The sequence below is a fragment of the Strongylocentrotus purpuratus genome, unplaced genomic scaffold (assembly GCF_000002235.5).
Source record: "Strongylocentrotus purpuratus isolate Spur 01 unplaced genomic scaffold, Spur_5.0 spur5_scaffold_16, whole genome shotgun sequence".
In the NCBI taxonomy this organism is placed as follows: Eukaryota; Metazoa; Echinodermata; class Echinoidea; order Camarodonta; family Strongylocentrotidae; genus Strongylocentrotus; species Strongylocentrotus purpuratus.
Window position 1 is genome coordinate 23,555,098 of NW_022145601.1, and position 20,361 is coordinate 23,575,458.

Here is a 20,361-nt window from a genome sequence, read left to right on the forward strand (position 1 = left end):
AGTGAAAAATAATGAGATTTTCTGGGCTTCAGACTTCAGATGTCCCGCTAGACCCTTATTTAATTTTCTCAAACTTCTTAAAAAAGACTTTTAATCTGAATCTTTGTGGAACTATATCTGACAAGGGGACGATTGTTACAAGCATTTCCTGTTACCCAAACCGCATCATTTTTTTCGAGGCGGTCAGGCTCCCTGTGTAAGAAGGATACAATTTCATCCTTCTGACAAAATATTGACAATGTATAAATGGGTCTTTGCTCGGATTACTCTTTAAACATTTTACGATTAATGAGATTTATGAGATTTTGTAAGTTGAGCTGCTTTTTTTTTCAATGGGGGGGGGGGGGGGATAATTGGTTCTTTGGACTCCTTCACATTCACCCCAAAAAGAAAAAGAAAAGGGTGTTGTTGTAGTACATGTAACTTCAAGAGTTAGTAGTGGAAGCTTTTGTAGTGCTTCTGCTGGCTAAGCCAACAAAGTTCAGCAGTGAAAACCACCTTTTGGTATGTGGGGTTCGCTTTACCAAAATATAGCACCGACGACAAAGGGGGAAATTTCTATAAAAGTGATATCATGTTATGACAGTTCTTTGTAATTCAAACATTTTAAAACCACAAAATAGGAAGGTATAGGTATGGAGAATGAATTTGTGGTGTTGGAGTTTAGTGGACAGAAATTTGAACATAATTGAGTAGTTCACACTGTAAGGTGCAGTGTAGGTTAAAGTGTTTACCAGTTATTGTAGTGGGGCTACATGTATGTGTTATTTGAAACATATTCAAGTATTTGTTTTCTTTTTTCAAATTTTGTTTTGAATTTGGAAGATTCTCATCCTCATATTTTTCTCTTGTGAAGTACATGTAGTCCCAACTTACCTTATTAGGAATATGGTATTATTATTATATGTGACTAAATATTGCCATGGCAACTAATGAACATTCAAGGATAAACACATTTCTTGAAACTTGTTTTCACTTTAATTAACTTAACCTGTATAACAGTAGGCGAGACAGGTACACGTATGAACGATTGATACTCAGGCGAACACATGCTGAAAAAAAACATGTATAGTGACATCAACATTGAATATCTCATGATATGTGAGGTGAAATTACCTCCTGGCGATCAAATGCTACTCCAATCATTTTCCTCGTCACTCTAAGAGGCAACTTTTGGCAAATTATATGGCATTCCACTGTTCATTTCACCTTTGAAAGTGCAAAGTACCAATACAGTGTCATTAAATACCAATCACCACTTTTCTGCAGTAGCCTCTCTGTCATCACATGTTCCTATTGTCATGTCTTTTAGTTTTATAACTTGAATATCATGTACCCTGAAAACGTTGTGTATCTGTTGCTATTGCTGCTTACTTCATTATCCGCATCGAGTTGTAACCACACCCGGTCCGACGTCTGCAGCTCAAGAATCACACTGTTTGTCGTCGAATCAAAAGCGTCCCTGTTGTCGTAATCGTGAACTGCAACCTGCATCTTGCCGTTCAGCATGAGCTTCACGTAGGGATTCTTGTGCGTGGATGCCATGTGGATATTGAAAATGAAGTAGTACGCGCCTGGGACAGGTGCCATGTAGATTCCAGAGTAGGCGTCAAAGTGGTTTCCAAAGTTGGTGAAGACATGCTCAAAGGTGATGATGATGTCGGATGCGGGAGGGGCTGTCAGCGTCGTGGTGCGGGCAGCGGAGAAGGCACTCCTGGTGACTGTTGGCTCTCCGTTCCCAGATCCAGGAGGTCCACGTGGACCAACCCTACCCGTGAGTCCAGGGATTCCTGGCCGTCCGTTGGTACCTGAAGCACCTTTGAGACCTGGAAGACCCTGAGGACCACTGTCTCCCTTGGCTCCCTGTAAACCAGGATTCCCATCGTGACCGTTGATGCCGTGGTTCCCGGGTACACCAGGGATCCCTGGAGCACCTGCCGATCCTGAGGGCCCGTTAGGCCCTGGCATTCCCATGGTGCCTCCCGGTCCTTGACAGCACTGCACACACTGTTCCTGTGGGTCCTCTTCTGTAGGTGATGCGGTGCTTGCTAAGCTTCCTAACCTGGACGTACGTCGTCTGTCATAGTAGTCTTGTTGGCCAGCTTGCTGCGCGGCTTGCGCGGCTGGTTGGGCAAACAAACTTGAGACGGACCCAATGAAGGCCAAAACCAAGAGGATTTTAGATGTCAGACCCATTTTGTTGTCTTCACTTGTTCTGTCTATTAGTCTCAAGAAAAACTGTTCTTGTACTGGTAATGTCGAGTTGTCAGTGTGTTGAGCAGATGCTGTTATCAAGACATCCCTTGCTGTCTTCCAGTTAATAAGTCCTTAAGTATATCCTTGGTACTTGCTCCAGGTTCAAGTTGTGTAAACCGTCTCTTTCTCGCTGTAAAGATATAATGACAATATATTAAGTTGGAATGGTAGATCAAAGTACCATGAAATGGACAAATTTATAGGCCTAATACACTGTATTTTAGCCACAAACATTAATATAACAAGGAGGTGGCATAACAAGTGTTGCATTAATCCTAATTTTGTATTAATTTATCATTCAAATGACAAATTTAAGAGATTCAAGACCCCATGGATACCCCCCCCCAACCAACTTTGCATTCATTTTCTGATCCTCTGCAACTAATTGATATATTTATTTAGACTGTTTGAGACACAATATTTTATCAATATGAACTCCCCCAATGATGAGTAAAAACCCAGAAGGGTTTTAACTCTTTGTAAAAATGTAGTCATTATATCTCTCATGTCTCAACAGAAGAAATAATGATTGATGATAATTGGTGATTGATAATTTTTAACAAGGAAATGAAGGCACTTTGTTAAGAATGTCATTTTTGGGAAAAAATAGTGATGAGGTGTTTTTGTTACTCAATATATACCAGGGCGTTTGATAAAGACCCTTTTCAGGTTATCTACTGGAGCAAGAAATGACCTTCTCAAAACTCTACAATAATATTTTTCAGGTGTATTGTAGCTATATATTTTGACAGAGTGACTGAGCTTAAAGGAAATATTCAGCATTATGAAGAAAAAAAAATGATGCATTCTGTTTTCTTTGGTCATATTTGTGACCCATTTTCAGAGAGTTGAAGAAGAGACTTGGCTTGTTTTTGTTTTTTTTTCTTCAAATTTTCTTGTTTTCAATATTTTGTTTCAGAGAAGACAAATGAAATGAAAAGGGAAGATTAAAAAGAAAAAAAAAACAACAACTAAAAACAAACGGTATGCTTTGATTTTTGATATTATTAGGTCCATTTGATATTAAGAGTATATATTTTTTGGTTTAATTACCAGATATCCTCTTAAATGGAAACATGTCTGTGACTTATTTCTAACATTTTCATAAAAAAATCGCCAGGTCCCCAAAAAGTCTGACTTTGAATATTTGCCTTCCTATTAGTCAAATTCTACAAGTACAAGGAAATTAAAAGCCTGTTTGAAAACTTGAGTAAATATTAGGAGACTTACTGAAGTAGCTACTCTGTCTGTCTTCAGGGTATATATTTCAATTGAAGTCCACGAAAACAAATAGGCTTCCCGTTATTCCACTTTGGTTGAGCTCAAGTAGATCCTCTTGAGGTAGTAGTGCAAACTTGGTCCGCGCAAACAGAAGACACTGGTAGAATCAACAGATGATTAGTCAAGATAAGAGGGAGGTTGGGCTCCGATAAGACGTGTTTGTTAAGTATGAAAGGATGGTGTATAAGTCCCGAAGCACCCGGTTGGCTTCTTGTAAGCTTCAGGGGGGATTACATGGAAGATCACTGCTTCCAGATTTGTTGGCTAATATCAATATCTCAAAGGATCGTTGTCCTGATGTGGTTGTATCCTGACTGAGTGATCCGCGTAAATCCAAAGCTGTCCGGTCTGTGAATGGTACAGCGTCAAAACGGACAATGTGGGGTCCAGCTTTTGGAGAGATTAAAGCCACGGCTTCTCTTTCGCGGCGAGATGATGTGAAGTGGTAGTTATAAAACCCAGGAGCTGGTTCTAATACAGCTTCATGCACTCTGGGGAATGGGAAAGAAAGTTCACGGATCCAGGCTTGACTAGATAGGGATACGTGGCGTCTGGTCTGGTTGAGAAAGAGCGTGGAACTGTGACCGTGACTCCGTGGGTATCTTGCACAGTACTGACACCTCCAAGGCTCCAACTCTACCAGCAATCTGGGTCTGTGAGGCTGCCAGGCACAGCTGGGCTGTGATTGGTCCACAGTGACAAGAGGCTCCACCCACAGTCTGGTAGAGTTTAATGCTTTGGGCCAATGGGAGGGGGTTGGATTGGTCAGTGAGTGAGTGAGTGACTGGCTGGTTTTAGTTGTAGAGTGGGGGGGGGGGGGGGGGAGAGACATGTGTGGAAATAATTAAATAGGAGGGGAAAGAGTTGATGGTTAATTGTCTTATATTTATTAGTTAGACAAATAGTATGTTCAGAAGTTTTGAAGGTGAAATGTCAAGTTGAAGGGCATTTATGAGACAATCATCACTAATTAGAGTTTGGCATTTACTAAAAGAGTAAAATAAAGGATGAGGCAAAGTTGAAAGAAAGGAAGATAAAATGAAAATTTAATGTGGCAGTAGGCTTTGATAAGTCAGAAAACATGAATATGGTTTGGAAAAAGAACAGAGAGGATTGTCAGGTGATGAGAAGAGGATCGTCAGGTGATGAGAAGAGGATCGTCAGGTGATGAGAAGAGGATCGTCAGGTGATGAGAAGAGGATAGTCAGGTGATGAGAAGAGGATCGTTAAGAGAGAGAGAGAGAGAGAGAGAGAGAGAGAGAAAGAAAGAGGAGGGAAGAATGGATAACATAGTTAATTACATAGGTAAAGGAGAATATGACATAGAATGATGGGAGAAAATTGCCAAAAGAGGAGAAGAGAAAAATGGGAAGAAAAGTGATGAAGGAAAAGAAAGAGGAAGAAAGAGAAAAATTTTAGGGGTGGAGAGAAATGGAAGCATTGCAAGAGTGAAGGAGGTCTATATACGAAGTGTACATACTACACAGTGACAAAGTGTTTTTGGTTGACTGAAATTCTTTGTGGGGGTACACATTTTGACTTCAACAGACTTGTCAGCACAATACAAGAATGAATTCAAGTAAATGAAGATAATCTCCCTTACACGATCAAGTGGATATTATTCTTCAAATTGGCTTCAGCAAATATTGGTCGTGGAATTTAGGATAATGGTATATTACCCTAACTAGAAGACATTGTATTTTATTTTTTATTCTACTTTGATTTTAATTCCTCTGGTTCCAACAAGTATATTTGTTTCCTTCTCTATCTGATAGTGTACCAAATAGTTTACATACCTTCATACAAATCAGGGACAGATAAATACAGGAATAAGATTAAACGGGATTGTATAATTGTGCAAATTGGATGATTGTCTAGTTGTCAACAAACAACGTAATGTTTCTCTTGGAAAAGCTTAGTGGTTGTTGTCCCGGAGGGGTATTTTCTGTGGGCAATTATCCCGGGAAGTACTTGACTTGAAGAGTATTTCTTATGGTTTTTGTCCTGGAAGTATAGCGGCTTGTTCAGGCTACTAGAAAGCTATACAAACCTTGTTTGAAGAAACCTTGTATAAAGGAGCACACAGGCTAACAACGTCACATAAGAATCATATGAAGAAAGAAGTTATGAAGAGTTCCAATGAGATTACAGTTGGCCAATCATTTGTGTGCTGACCATTAGCGCCACCCTGTTATACGATTGTGTATGATACATTGCTTATAATGGGACCCTCATGAGTTTAATAGTATCCTTCTGGCTCTCACTACCTCTACTTTAGTAGTAAAAGTTGTCTCATTGCTCCCCCTCCCAGCGACATTTATAGATCCTCTATCCTTTGAGTAGTGTTAAAGTTGAAAACTGGTCAAGTACTAACATCGTGGAAGACACTAGAAGCATTCAGGCAAAGGTTGATTAGTATACAAATTGATATACCATATGGTATTGGAATGATCAAAATCAAAAGTAATTGACCCAGTCCTGCTAAATATCATATATTCCACACATAATATGGGAATAATAAGACAAAACACAAATTGTATGGTCCAAACTTTTTTTCTCCAACCATTGCTTGTCATATCAGAATATGTGGGCATCTGGAGAGCAATCTTTTCAGGCAATATTTCTGCTATGAAATTCTTCTAAGCTGACAGACAGTGGGAAAGCTTAACAAATAATATGTCATATTAAAGGGATCCGGTAACTTTGTCTCAGATTCTGAAAAAAAATTCTGGATTTAGCTCATGATGCAATGATAATTATAAACCTTTAGGTCAGTCAGGAACCCCATGACTTTTACAAGCCGATCGCCCATCTGATTATCAAGATGTTTATGATTGGAATTACAAATTTTGAAAACCGTTCGCCTTACGGTTTTCATAACACTACAGTCTATTGGGGGAAAACGAGTATGGTAAAACCGGTCACTCAAAGATTTTTACTTTTTTGAGGCACTTCTTGATCATTTTGAAGCGCAGTTTTTTGAGGGCTTCAATATTACACCATATCACAGACACTGATAACACGTAGGGCTGTGTATCTCAGATTTAACATTGTTAAACGATCCCTTTAACCAGAATCCAACCGTCACTTTAATAGATCCACTTGCCACTCTGTTAATCTTGCTTCATATTCTATCCACTCCAAGTGGGAATAATAGGACAAAACACAACATTTTTGGTCCAAACTTTTTTTTCTCCAACCATTACTTGTCATTTATCTGGAGAGCACTCATTTTGGGGAAAAATTTCCACCATGTCATTCTTTCAAACTAACGACTAAAAAAAGTGGGAGAGCAAACAAATAATTCATCATTTTAAACTCAGAGTCCAACTTTCACTTTAATAGATCCACTTGCCACCCTATTAATCTGGCTTTGTATTCTATCCACTCCTCGTATCTTATCCACTCTGGGTGTCGTGCAGTGGATCTGGCACAAATTTGTTACTCAGAGGAAGCCAATGCGAGGAACGCAGAGATGCAGGGAGGGGGCCCGCCATGAAATAAATGAGTTTGGAAGTCTGGAAGGGCATGGCTTGTATAAAGTAACTACTTGTGGCTGTAACACCTCCAACTAAACACTGTATACAAATTATACATACAACGCAGGCAGTGCCATTATATATAGCCTTATTTTTGTATTGCATTGTACGAAGGATTCCTACAGTTATGAAATTAGGCTTAACATATTTCAACTATTCATGACCACAATTTGGTTACACAACTTATAACTAACAATTTTTAAAGCAATTATATATTTATTTATTTATTTATTATTATTACAATTTGTTTTGCTTTTTTTGTTGTTGCTGTTGTTGTTGTTGGGGATTAATCATTATTTTTATCTGAATTTAAAAGTAATGTAGGCTTGTTGAAGGGTATGAGAAATGAATGAAATTTTCCATCATTAAACCATTCTGTTGGGTGCTTTGTATTCCGTAGGCTTAGCAGGAAGATTCAGAATTGAGAAAGCTTTATGTTTTATGTCCCTTTTCAAATAATTTATTATGTCATTACCGTCAGTGATGTTTTAAAGCTTAGAAAGAGGATTAAGGTAAAACATATATATTAATACACCACATCATGGTGAATGAATGTCAAAAATCCTTCGGAACTGGAGGGTATAGTTTTTATTACATGTATCACATCTCATAATTTTGAGAATAGAGTTAGGGCTTTTGATACCAATGCAACCATAGCGATACAAAATGGAATCTTTGTATCATGTTGTATGTTGAGTAATGTTTTTTATCTATAGTTTGGAAGAGCATTAGTAGTTTTTATCCATCTGTTAAACCTAAGTTAGAGGGATGGTGTTCAAATCCTCAGATCGTCAAACACTAAATTCCCAATTGCAACTTTTTTTCTGTTACAGTAATTGTAAAATGACTTTGGCAGATTAGTTTTTAACGACATCTTAAAGTTGAAAAAAAGGTGAGAACCATTCATTCAAACATTATTTGGACAGCTGGTGGAAAGAACTTTGGAACATTAATGTTCATGCACTTTTCATGAGTTCACCTGTGAGTCAAACCATATTTAATCAACCCATTAGCTCAAGCAGATTATCAGCATTAAATCTACATTAAGCTTATGAATATAAAACTGTAAAAAACGTAGCTATGTAAATTTTCTAAATTGAATTAAATTAAAAACTAGTGAATGTGTGCAACAGTTGCCAGTAATGAGATGTGAAAGGGTTAAGATGTGATGTTTATATGGCTTTCTCATCGGCCTGGGACAAAACAATCTTGCACTCCGAGTTTTAAAGGCCGTCTGCACTAGTTTGGCTAGGAGGGATTAGACCACCAAGGGTGGTCACTGACAGGTGGCTATCTCATCAACTCAGCTCTCAATTAACATAAGAAAAAGAGGATCATGGGGGACCAAAGGTCACCGATTAGGCATAGTTTTTCTATATAGAGGGAGCAAGTAGCTACAAGTAGTATAGTGGGGCTTTAAGATGCTGGGTGGGGGAGGGAGGGGGGCAGATAATGGGAATATGTTCTTGATATCTTGTTGAAAAGTTCACGCTCAGTTTACAATCAGGGCAATGTCTCGAAAGAGGGGCAATGTCTCGAAAGAGGCGCAGGTGCTTGATTGAATTAATTAAGTAGGAGGCATTATAGGCTAATTAGGAGAACAGTGGGGAAACTGCCAAATCTATTTGCAGTGAAGTAGGTCTGTTCACATTAGATTGTAAGTCATTGTCTCTCATTCTTTCTATTTTTCTTGTGCGCCTCGGAATAGAATCGTCTAGATAGATGGCGCTATATAAATGTCAATTATTATTATTATTATTATTATTATTAAAGTAGGAGGCATTATGCATATCTCTCTCTCTCTAAGTGCCATATCGATTCACTTTGGCGATCATGCTGTTCCACAACCCTCGGCTCTAGCCTTCTGTATTAGCACCACTCCCAGTTCTTTCACTCCTCTCTCTTCTAACAATGCAGATTGTCTATCCAAAGTATCTTCCTTCTTCCCCTACTCCTCCTTCCCTTTCCACAACTTTCCCTGTTAAAGCAAGATTCTCTAAGTCTAGGCGGTTTTACATGTAATGTGACTCAGGTTAGTTTTTAGAACATTATATTGTTTTGCTTTTGAGCTATATTTCCAATGTTTTTCTTTCAGTAAATGACAGACATACTGTACATATTTAACATGATCGCAACTTCTTTAGAAAAACAATCAACCGAAGGCAATTTCAATAACCTTGTGCGTCACTCATTGAAATGTGTGAACATGACTATGGGCGCGTTCATGCTTGATTTTGACGGCCAGAATCAGGCATCTGTTACGCGTTTAGTTTAAAATACGGTTGCGTCTTAGCTCACTTTTGTAGAATCACCGAAAAAACGGCGATCACGATCGCCGATCGTAAACTCACAAAAAGATGCGTTTACAATTTGTAAACGCGTTTAAATGGGGTCAACGCACTGACCTCTAGTAGGTCTACGTAGCATGCACACACAGGTTTGCGAATCCAGCTGAAGGCCACCCAAGGAGAATTGCCTGGAGAAGTGAGCATGAACACTGCACCGTGGAACTGCGATTACGATGAGCGTTTACGATGAGCGTTACAAATCGCTCATTCTGCCTTCAAAATCAAGCATGAACGCGCCCTATGACATATAATTTAATGTGATCATGCTTTTTACGGGATGTACAACAAGGTATTAAGATTGCCATCAATTTGATTTGTGGAAAATAGTTGCGATTGTGTATCTTATTTTTGCTTTATATTCAAATGAACTTTCTGAGGTTTAAGTTGTATCAATCACTTTTTTAAAGCTGTCCAAAATTTAATAGATCTCTCATGCAAAAAGTTTTTAAAGAATATTTGAGTCATAATGGAAATGTCTTCAAGTACTGGGAGAAGTCGGCCTGTTCTCATCACTTTCTTAATTGTTTAATTTCATATTGATATAGAAATGTCTGCTTTTTCTGGATGAAATAATGTTGCTTAGGTAGGGAGTGGGGATAGGAAGTATATGAATATCAACAGTATCAAGTGTCAAGATGACTTAGCATCTGTATTTTCTTGGTATTGAGATTAAAATGAATATTGCACAGTAAAGCCATGGGAATCGAGATGTGTATCTACAGCAAACATTCTAAATAATTATGTACACACATATCACTATTAAACCCCCCAATGATTTTATTCAGCCAACCATATCATGACTGCCTACAAGACACACATTTATTTTTAGCAGTATTTGTTGAATAATATTTGAAGTCTAATGGTGTAAAGAACAAACAAATAGGGCCTCTGTTGAACTTCAAGTGTTAAAGATACAGATTCTGTTTTAAAGGGATGGTACATTTTATTCCAGCAACTTTTGCTATAAGAAATAAAAAGGTTACGATTATATCAACAGATCTGTGGGGTTTGAAAAGAAACAGATGATCCAAATGAAAGACAATATTAAACAACAAGAGTTTGATGTTACCCCCAGTTTCACTCACTTTATTGATTGTTTGTGTTTTTCTTCTTAATCAACATAAACATACTTCATAATTCTGTTCTGAGAATAAATCTGTTTTGCAAACAAATCATACATTTTACCCAAAATTACTTTGAAAGTTGCCAAGCGTTATACAGTACAGTACATGTATACGAGTAAAGATAAGTTAGCAACCAGGGGACCGACGGCTTTAAGTCCTCTCCAAGGGATTTGGTAATGAGGATTGGTGCCTTACCAAAGGGCGCTAGCGCATTGAATTTGTTTCGAACCCAGAACCCAGGACCTCCCTGTTACGAGACCAGTGCTCTACCATTGAGCCATATCGCGCCTCACAATACAAAGAATCAAAGTGATCATTGCTACACCACATGAGGTACCAAATGGATTATCCCTTTAATCTTAGGTTGCCAGCATTGTCATGGTAATGGAGTGAGGTGGGTTAAGGATGGGCGTAGGGGTGTGATTTCTAGCACCAGGGCAGGGGCTCAAACTGTGCTGATGACACCCTAGGGACTTTGATGAAGATCAAATCAAATATTAGTCTGAATCTACCCATGGGAATTATAAAGTTGATTCTCAGTGAGCCATTTCCTTCCTCTGTAAATATAAGTAGAGAATATGACGTGCTAGCTGGGCATTAATTCACACAAGAGAAAATTCATGCAAAACTTCTTTTAAAGCATATCTGCACTAGTTTGGCCAGGAGAGATTGACCACAAGGCGAGGTTACTGACAAGTGGTTATCTCATCATCTCAGCTCTCAATTGACATAAGAAAAATAGTATCATGGGGGACCAATGGTCACCACCTCTGCATTGTTTTCTATATAGAGGTAGCAAGTAGCTACAAGTAGTGCAGTGGGGATTTAAAGAGATCTCGTAATGATTCCAACCAAAAGTGTGAGTTCATTCAATACGGAATGTAGACATGAGTGAGAGACCCTGATTACTCTTGTAAGTTTTCGTTAGAAATGATGCTCAAACCTCTGGATTTTGCTTTAGGCCGTATAACTTTTCTTCTTATGACCCCCCCCCCCCCCCCCCCAAAAAAAAAAAAAAAAAAAAAAAAAAAAAATGTAAACAGTTTCTTTCATTCCCCGTTGCTAAAGGTTTGTCTTGTGCCATGTGTTGTGACGTTCAGATGTGAACAAATTAATTACTTATTTAATTACCTACGTATACGTCTTGTAGCTTTCTGTAGTTTTTTTCTTTGCTGTATACATACAATAAATTATGCTAGTCTGAAATGGGGAATCTAGGTGAAAGAATGATTCAACAATCATAAAAATTATTATGAAAAGATTTCAGAGAAATAGCATACGGTACCTCCAAGCCAAGCCAGGAGAACATAATGACAGTTATCCACTGCATGCACAGAGAGCTCAAGATATTGAAGAATTGGGATAACTGTCTAAAATCAAAGACTGTAATAATCATATAATTTGGCCTACCAGTACTTGATTTGTTGACAGGTGTGTTATAGTTTACTTTTAATTTGAGTTAAATGTACATAGAATAGCACAAAGAATGAAGTTTTGAGAGCTGGCATTTGTATACACTGCAAAAATCAATGAAATTTTAGGAGCCCTTAAAAAACAAAAACCTCCAGAGGTAGATTTTTTCGACTTCTTTTTTACGTCGTGTTTGCCGGTAGTTACCAACAAAACACCGAAATGGGATTGGGATTTTTGGTTGCAGTGTAAATTAATGCAGCCATATACTTATACATGTTTTGCTAGGAAGAAAAGGAAGATGGAAAAGGAACGTCTTTTGAAAATGAAGTGTCATTGTAACCAAGGACGGCCACATTTACAAAGACGCCCCTTCTATTCATATGCATGTTTTCTCATGGTTAAAAGATCAACAATTTACGCAGTCTGCATGGCCACCTATTCATGGTTTTCACCCAAGAATAAAAAATTATAAAGGAAGACGAGGATTTAAATGCTTGTGAAAATTGTTTGAAGGTGTCAGAATGCGTTGGGATTTATTCATCTGTTAAGTGTCTAGGTAATCCTTATGTCCTTAGGTCAACAATTTAAATAGTCTGACCACTTATTTGCGGATTTCACTTAAGAATCAAGGATTATGAGAGAAGATGAGGATATGAATGCTTGTGGAAATTGTTTGAAGGTGTCAAAATGCGCTATGTGTGGCGGTCTTCCATTTATAATTGCCTAATATGTCACTTACTGAATTTCATGAAAGGAAATAATGAGATTCCTTATAAGTCCTAAAAACAGGCATGGCCTACACTCTGGAATTTGAATAATTTAAATAGGACTTTGATTCTACATTTGCACAGATAAGTTAGTCAATGCAAGCATTTTGCATTAACACAGTTATGCTACGTTTGCCTTCACTTTTCTGTATTTCAAGGTATCTTAAGCCATTTGTAACACTACCGCCAATGTACATGAAAGTTGTTTGCTCTCACTTTAGACACTAATATCACGTGTGAACCTTAACAGCCGTTGGAAAGTATTTTTTCGTTTGTGAAGCCACTTTATTCTTCTGCTCATACATTGAGAACCAGTTTACAGATCTAAATCGCGCCAAATGAATATACAAAAGTAGCTCTACCTTGTACCACGTTCTCAGTTCTCAGAACTGCCTGCAAACAATTCTTTGTTCAAGAATTTTGTTTTCTACACAGTCCAGTCTTTTGTACATACCTTGTTCACCTACACTGCTTCAAATCATCCACCTTACGATTGGTCAACAAGCCCCCCCCCCTAATCGTTTACTGTTTATTGCAGTTTGGTCTACGACTGGTCCGTCTACTATCCTTAGGCGTGTCTGCACTATCTCGAGATTGCCAAATATCCAGCTATTTGAATTATCCCGATCGCAAACTATCCAGCTAATTTGCGTCTTCATTAGACCGATGTAGCAAATTAGCTGGATAGTTGGTCGGGATAATATCCCAAGATATCTCGGTCTAGTTTGCGGTTTTCCGTGTTTACTAGCTGTACTAGCGCGGTGCTGAGCGGTCATTGTGCATGATGGGATCGGGATATTTGACTCCGTACTTTGGTCTAATGAAGACGGTCGCAAACTATCCCGCTAGTTGGGAAATAGTGGGATATTTTGCAAACTAGACCGAGATATCTTGGGATATTATCCCGACCAACTATCCAGCTAATTTGCTACTTCGGTCTAATGAAGACGCAATTAGCTGGATAGTTTGCGATCGGGATAGTTCAAATAGCTGGATATTTGGCAATCTCGAGACAGTGAAGACACGTCTCTTGTGGTCTACCGGTAATAATCATCTTGTGTATGTAACCATTTGATCTAATGACTATTTTATAGGCTAATAGTCAGTTGGTCTATTGCTCAAACACAACCGTTTATTCTTACATGTACATATACATCCTGGAAATTTGTTTGAAGTTGCTAGGCAGCTTACCCATAAACTTTAAAGGTAATACAAAGTTTTGGGAAATTTTTAAAAATGGGTGGATAGTGATTCTTGACAATTTTGATATATGTGGATGCCCCTGTGGATGTATTTAAAACATTAGAATCTTTAGCCCCTAAAACACTTCTGCTTTCGAGAAAATTTGATTATAAAGATTTACTGGTGCTCCTGAAAATTTTGGATAAATTTAAAATAGCTCCCACGCCCGTACAATGGTACATGTAGCTGCGACCATGAAAATCTCAGAATATGTAGTTGTGGTATATAATTTCCGAACGGGAATAGCTAATCTGTCGATTTTAGTGAAGAAACATTGTTTTATAGCTTAATTGATATCTTGACCTTGAGAGGGAGCTATACAACATAAAGTGTTTATTATTTACAATTTCATAACTTTAGAGTTGATTTCGACCGCGACAACGATCACTGAATATTATAGGATCGCATATGCTTCCAATATGTTCATTTGAATGAAATTCATGACCCCATACCAAAACTTTGTATTACCTTTAATTTGTTGAAACACTGCATGGCCCTTAACTCTGCTGATTTTTGCTGTGTAAATGCTCACTGTCATACTATAGGTGACTCACCTCGCTTTGGTGCTATTACATGCAGTGTAGCGTCAAGTAGCGCATGTGCAAAAGCCACAACCCCCCCCCAACCCCCCCCCCCCCCCATAAAAAACAAAAAACAAAAAAAAAAAAAACAACAACAACAACACAACAACAACAAAACAACAAAACACAACAACAACAACAACAACATGCATTATCAACATTGAGTCCACAAAAATGTCTTTAATTATACATCTGTGTCTTATCAATGGCAGTAAAGACCTTCTTGCGGGCAGCAGACAACATGTACACAACTTTTTAATATTATGTAGTTGGAAATATACATTCACAAAATTCAAAATGTAAAGTGAGCAATTGATCAAGTTTGCCTGGTGTGATTAACTTCTTAATCCTAAGGTCGATGTAGTGCATTGTGCAGTAGTAATATTCATACAGGTATTTGGGAAGTTATTTCATTTCCTCTGTAACCAAAGAATTTTTTAATCCTGTCTGCGATTAGCTCTATAAACTCCCAATTCAAACATGTCTTTAATATAAGGTGGTATGCAATAATCCAATGAACTACAATCTGTGGCAAGATTATGTAACTTATATTGTGAGTGACAGTTTTTAGTAGCCAATAAACATGGCCTGACAAAGTTCTAACTGTGATAAAATTGGAGTTATGAATGGCAATTTATCTCACGAATTCCCGTTGATCTACTATAGGGCAGATCTTTTCTTAGAAAATCACCCATGGTATAGGATTCAGATTTAGTGTGTCGAAAATCCCATAATACAGTGTAGGTTGTTTGTGTGGGCATTGTGGGTCGTACTTTAAAGATAGGGAGAATGAAACGATTCGCCTTTCTTAATTTTCTTCAACGAAACAGCAGCCCCCTTTTTGAGAAAAAAGGACCTAATATACACACTACTCAGTTTCTGGTATTGTAAAATTTGCATTGTAGTGTGTAGAAAATCCCATAATTGGGTGTTTGTGTAGGCCCAGTACTTGACGGAAAGGAAGAAGTTCTCTTGAAGATTTTGACAGAAAATTCCCCCAGTGTCGTGTTTATATGAAAGATTCAATGCCACAACACACTTTCCAGCATGCTAGTGACTCTATTAGCAAGTGAAGAATCTGTATACAAGCTATTAAAATTTTGTATAAAAAACTAATTTAACTTGAGAGAGATACCCTAGGTGCTTCAGCATTGTTGTTTCGAAAAATGTTGTCTTAGAAAGTGCTGTAATGCGTGTGCTTTCCCACCCATTCAGATAAATAGCAACTGCATAAATTTATTCAGGCTGTGGGGTTTACGTTGTAGCAAATGACTTCTTGAATAATATGGAATGCTATTTTGGAAAAATGCCAGCTGATTTTGGGCTGTCAATTGTTTTGCAACATAATATTTTAGGAAAATAAAATGATAAAGAAAATTCAACCTGAGCCTTGATCCTCCTCTCTTCCCTATCTCTCTGAAAACCAGTCTGACTGTCTTTATTTTTTTGTTGACTTTTTCGATCTTGCATTCCTCCTCTCTCCCTCTCTCTCTCTCTCCCTCTCTTTCTCGCTCTCTCTCTCTCTCTCTCTTTCCCTCCCCTCCCCTCCCCCTCTCCCCTCTTCCTCTCTCCTCTTCCCCTCTCCCTCTCCGCTTTCCCCTCTCCCCTCTCCCCTCTCTCCCTTTCCCCTCTCCCCTCTCCCCTCTCCCCATCTCCCCTCTCCCCCTCCCCTCTCCCCCTCTCCCCTCTCCCCTCTCCCCATCCCCCCTCTCCCCTCTCCCTCTTCCCCTCTCCCCTCTCCCTCTCTCCCTCTCCTCCTCCCCCTCTCCCCTCTCCCCTCTTCCCCTCTCCCCTCTCCCCCTCTCCCTCTCCCCCTCTCCCCCTCTCCCCTCTCCCCCTCTCCCTCTCCCCCTCTCCCTCTCCCCCTCTCCCTCTCACTCTCCCCCTCTCCCTCCCCCTCTCCCCCCTCTCTCCCTCTCCCTCTCCCTCTCCCTCTCCCCTCTCCCTCTCCCCCTCTCCCCTCTCCCTCTCCCCCTCTCCCCTCTTCCCCTCTCCCCTCTTCCCCTCTCCCCTCTTCCCCTCACCCCTCCCCCTCTCCCCTCTACCCTCTCCCACTCCCCCCTCCCCCTCTCCCCTCCCTTTTCCCCTTTCCCCTTTCCCCCTCCCCTCCCCCCTTTCCCCCTCCCCAAACCTTTCACCTACCCCTCCCTCCTCCTACCCCAGTCTTCTTTCCATACTTTTACTCCCACATGATTTGACCCATGTTCCTTAACCTCTCTATGGAGAATGTTTGTCACATAATTGTTGAAACCAAATTGGAAATTATATTTTTGAGATTATTTGCATTTACAGAGCGAATATGATATTGTGTGATTTGAAATGAGCTCCCATACTTATGACATTTGCCATTTTCAATCATTTTCAATCATTTCTCTCTTTTATAATACCCTCTTAATCCTGTCAGAACTGTAACATTCATGAAGTCTGGACATTTTTTGAAGTTTGTTTATAAAAATGAAATGTTTGGTGGATTAAAAATGGACCAGTCTAGGTAACTGAATTATTGATTTAGTTTTCTTCACAAAAGGGACTGGATGAAACAGATATGTGCAAAACTTCAAACAAATGGTGTACTTTTGTCAGTATATAAGGCCTCATGAGTTATGAGGACTACAACTATCTACTTCTTTATTCCTGAAACATTAATGGATACTTGCAATGTCTTTATCAACTTTGTTCAGTTTCTTCATATTCTATGCTCTTTTCAAAAGAGAATGAAGCATAATTCAGCCTGCATACTTTGAAAGTTCATGTGCACCTGTGTAGCAATTAGGCACACATACTTTTAATTAATAGGATTACTGTAAACAGAATATTATTATCATCCTCATTCAAATATTTGTGCTGTTATTAATTTTGTTCTTAATTTTAAACAAACTTTCCTCTTTCCCCCATGTTTGTCTTTTCTCCAGGTAAGTCATCCACAACCACGATGCTGTTAATTATTTCGCCAATGAATTTGTGATCTTTTGAAGATGACTTGTGTGAAATAAAAGGTTAGTATTGACAATACTGATAGTTTCATATCTATTTATTTATATCCATCATGCAAAATACTCAAACAGGTAAAACATACTTGGTTGGCAGCCACATGTATATAGAAGGCATTTTTAATTTTTTTACTCTCTTCAAATTTTGACCCGTGTGACAATGAATGAACATGATGGTTGACTACAGTCGATGCTGCATGCCCCAACGACTGCCTGTCTATGAGAAACTTTTCTCTTTTTGGTCCCTTTGCACTAGTGTGACTGTATAGACTTTAAACAAATTGTATTTGATTCTGAGGTGAACAGTCTGTTTCTATAATGACTGATTTTTTAAAATCCTTTCAAGGAATCTTGTCAGGTTTTAAATGTATTTCAAGAGTTCTCCCCCCCCCCCCCCCCGGAGTAATACCAGTCGCTTGTACAAGACATGATCAGCGATAATTCCTCTATGGTCAACATTTATACCATTTTGATCAAACCCTGTGTACGTAATCCTAACCATAACCATAAATAAACCTAACATAAACCCAATTGCAACCCTAACCTTAACCAAACATGTTATATCTTTGACAAAAGAATGCAACTACATGCTGCCATTTATTGGAGCGCCACAATGCATACTACCACAATGGATTTTCTTTTCATTTCTGGTTGGGTTGAAGCGAACTGAAGCTGCATGTACCCCATACCATTCAAATATCATGAATGTTCTTGCAATGGTCCATGAGAAGATAAAGCCTCAACTCAATTGTAAACATGACGATAGTCTTGAGTCAATACAGAAAGCCTTGATCCTTGATTGACAGTAATGACTCATTATCTAACATTCATGTGTCGGTGTGAAAGGTTACCTTGATCTGTGATTATAACTGGAAAGATTCTCACAGAACTCAATGAAATGTACACCGAATTGTATGTTCAATGTCAGAAGACTGATACCTTTGTGTTAACGTGTCTATAAGATAATGCCCTTCGAGCTTCAAACAGATAAAATGTTCTTGGCTACCAGTGAACAATATCTGATTCAAGAAACAGATAAGGTTATGTTGATGTCTGGTAACAACTGAAATAGAAAATGTTCTCAGAATTTATTGAAACGTACCCTGAATTGTATGTTTGATGTCAGAAGGTCGACAACTCTGTGTTTAAGTGTCTATAATTTAACACCCTTTTGGCTTCAAACAAATAAAATGTTCTATGCTACCAGTGAACAATATCTGAATCACAGATATGGTTTTTATTGTAGAGAAAGATAATTAAGGATGCAATTTTATAGTTTGTAAACTTAACTTTAAAAAATCTATATCAGCAGAAAGCACAAATAATCATTTAATATTTGTATGATTGTATACCTTTTAAGTTTGATGGAATGTAAATACAGATTTCAATCATTAAGTACATGTGAAATACGCACTAGATAATTGAATCATTGAATCTTTAAAAAGAAATCAAAATTTCCAAATGATTTGCTAATTGAGGAGGCAGTTTGGGCGTGAGAAATTTCCACAAATGAAGCTAATTGAGCAGAAAGATAATTGTGGTATACTTATAATATGATCTGTAATATACTTTTGTTGCTGAAAGTTAGAACGTTAATCGTAATTCAGTTCATTAGGCACATGTGAAGTAAACACTAAAAGAAATCGTTAATGAGGCATTAAATGTTTTTCGGTATATGTATCTCCATGGTCTATCAGACATCACTCTTTAAAGGTAAAGACCAGTTCTGGTCATGCGAATGCATTGTGAAAGAAACGTTGTAGAATCGATCAGAAAAGGTTGATCATCTAGCATATAAGTATCGGTGTGTACTGCAAGGTTCTGGAATCATCAAAATGATAAGAAATTTGGCCCAGTCTTGGTAAAGTTACAAGCACTGTACACAGAAAGATGAATATGGGACTACGCGATATGTATCCAGTCCGGATATTTATAATTTACCAAATACATCAATTAGTAGGCAAAATTTGTATCATCATGTATTAGTCAAAACATAATCTTTCACATGATTGGTAATAAGAGCTTCCATTTCAATTTTAGAGGGGGGTGTTTCCAAAACTAGTCCATACCTTTAACCTCTAAAAATCTAATCGTTTGATATTTGTCAGATTGTATACCTTTGAAGTTTGATTGAATATAAATACAGATTTCTATCATTAAGCACATGTGAAATAAACACTGAATAATTGGATCAGTAAATCTTTTTGAAGAAAAAAAAAAAATCAAAATTACCAAATGATTTGCTAATTGAGGAGGCAGTTTTGGTGGGAGAAATTTCCTCAAATGGAACTAATTGAGCAGAAAGATAATTGTGGAATACTTATTTTGTGCTGAAGTTTTAATTGTACCTTAGATCAATAGGCACATGTGAAATGAACACTAAAAGAAACCGTTAATGAAGCTTTAAATGTTTACGGGTAATTGCATCTCCATGGTCTCTCAGATATCTCTCTTTAAAAATCCATTCAGTATCGTCAGGCTTCGTTAGTTTGTTGAATGTTTTATGTGTCCAAAGCAAATCAATTCCAGAAGTAACATCCTAAAGTTGTCAGGAAACAATTAAACCCTCGCTTTGTACTTAATTTAAATTGTTTGATCAGTCCTGCTGCACTGGCCCTCAATAAACACTAATTGCCATAAAATCATGCGCATCCAAGTCCTTAAAATTATCTCTGCTTGTCTATTTTAAATGTTTGATTGCATTCCTTTGATGTGTAGACATGCCGACTAGTATGGTATCCTTTTAATTCAAAAGCATAACAAAAGGTTTAATTTTTCATTCAATACCTTGATGCTGTCATTGTACATGTGATCTATTTC

At 38.1% G+C, this 20,361-nt stretch overlaps 1 protein-coding gene across 1 annotated transcript; it reads right to left on the reverse strand.

Moving 5' to 3' along the window:
• Positions 1–357: 357 nt before the first annotated feature.
• Positions 358–4,149, reverse strand: LOC100893509 (collagen alpha-2(VIII) chain). The gene is made up of 2 exons (XM_003724100.3): positions 3,487–4,149; positions 358–2,386 (listed from the first exon to the last, which is right to left on the reverse strand). Exon 2 carries the CDS (start codon positions 2,194–2,196, stop codon positions 1,315–1,317), a length of 882 nt encoding a protein of 293 aa, XP_003724148.1. The 5' UTR covers positions 2,197–2,386; positions 3,487–4,149; the 3' UTR covers positions 358–1,314.
• Between the last annotated feature and the right edge of the window lie 16,212 nt (positions 4,150–20,361).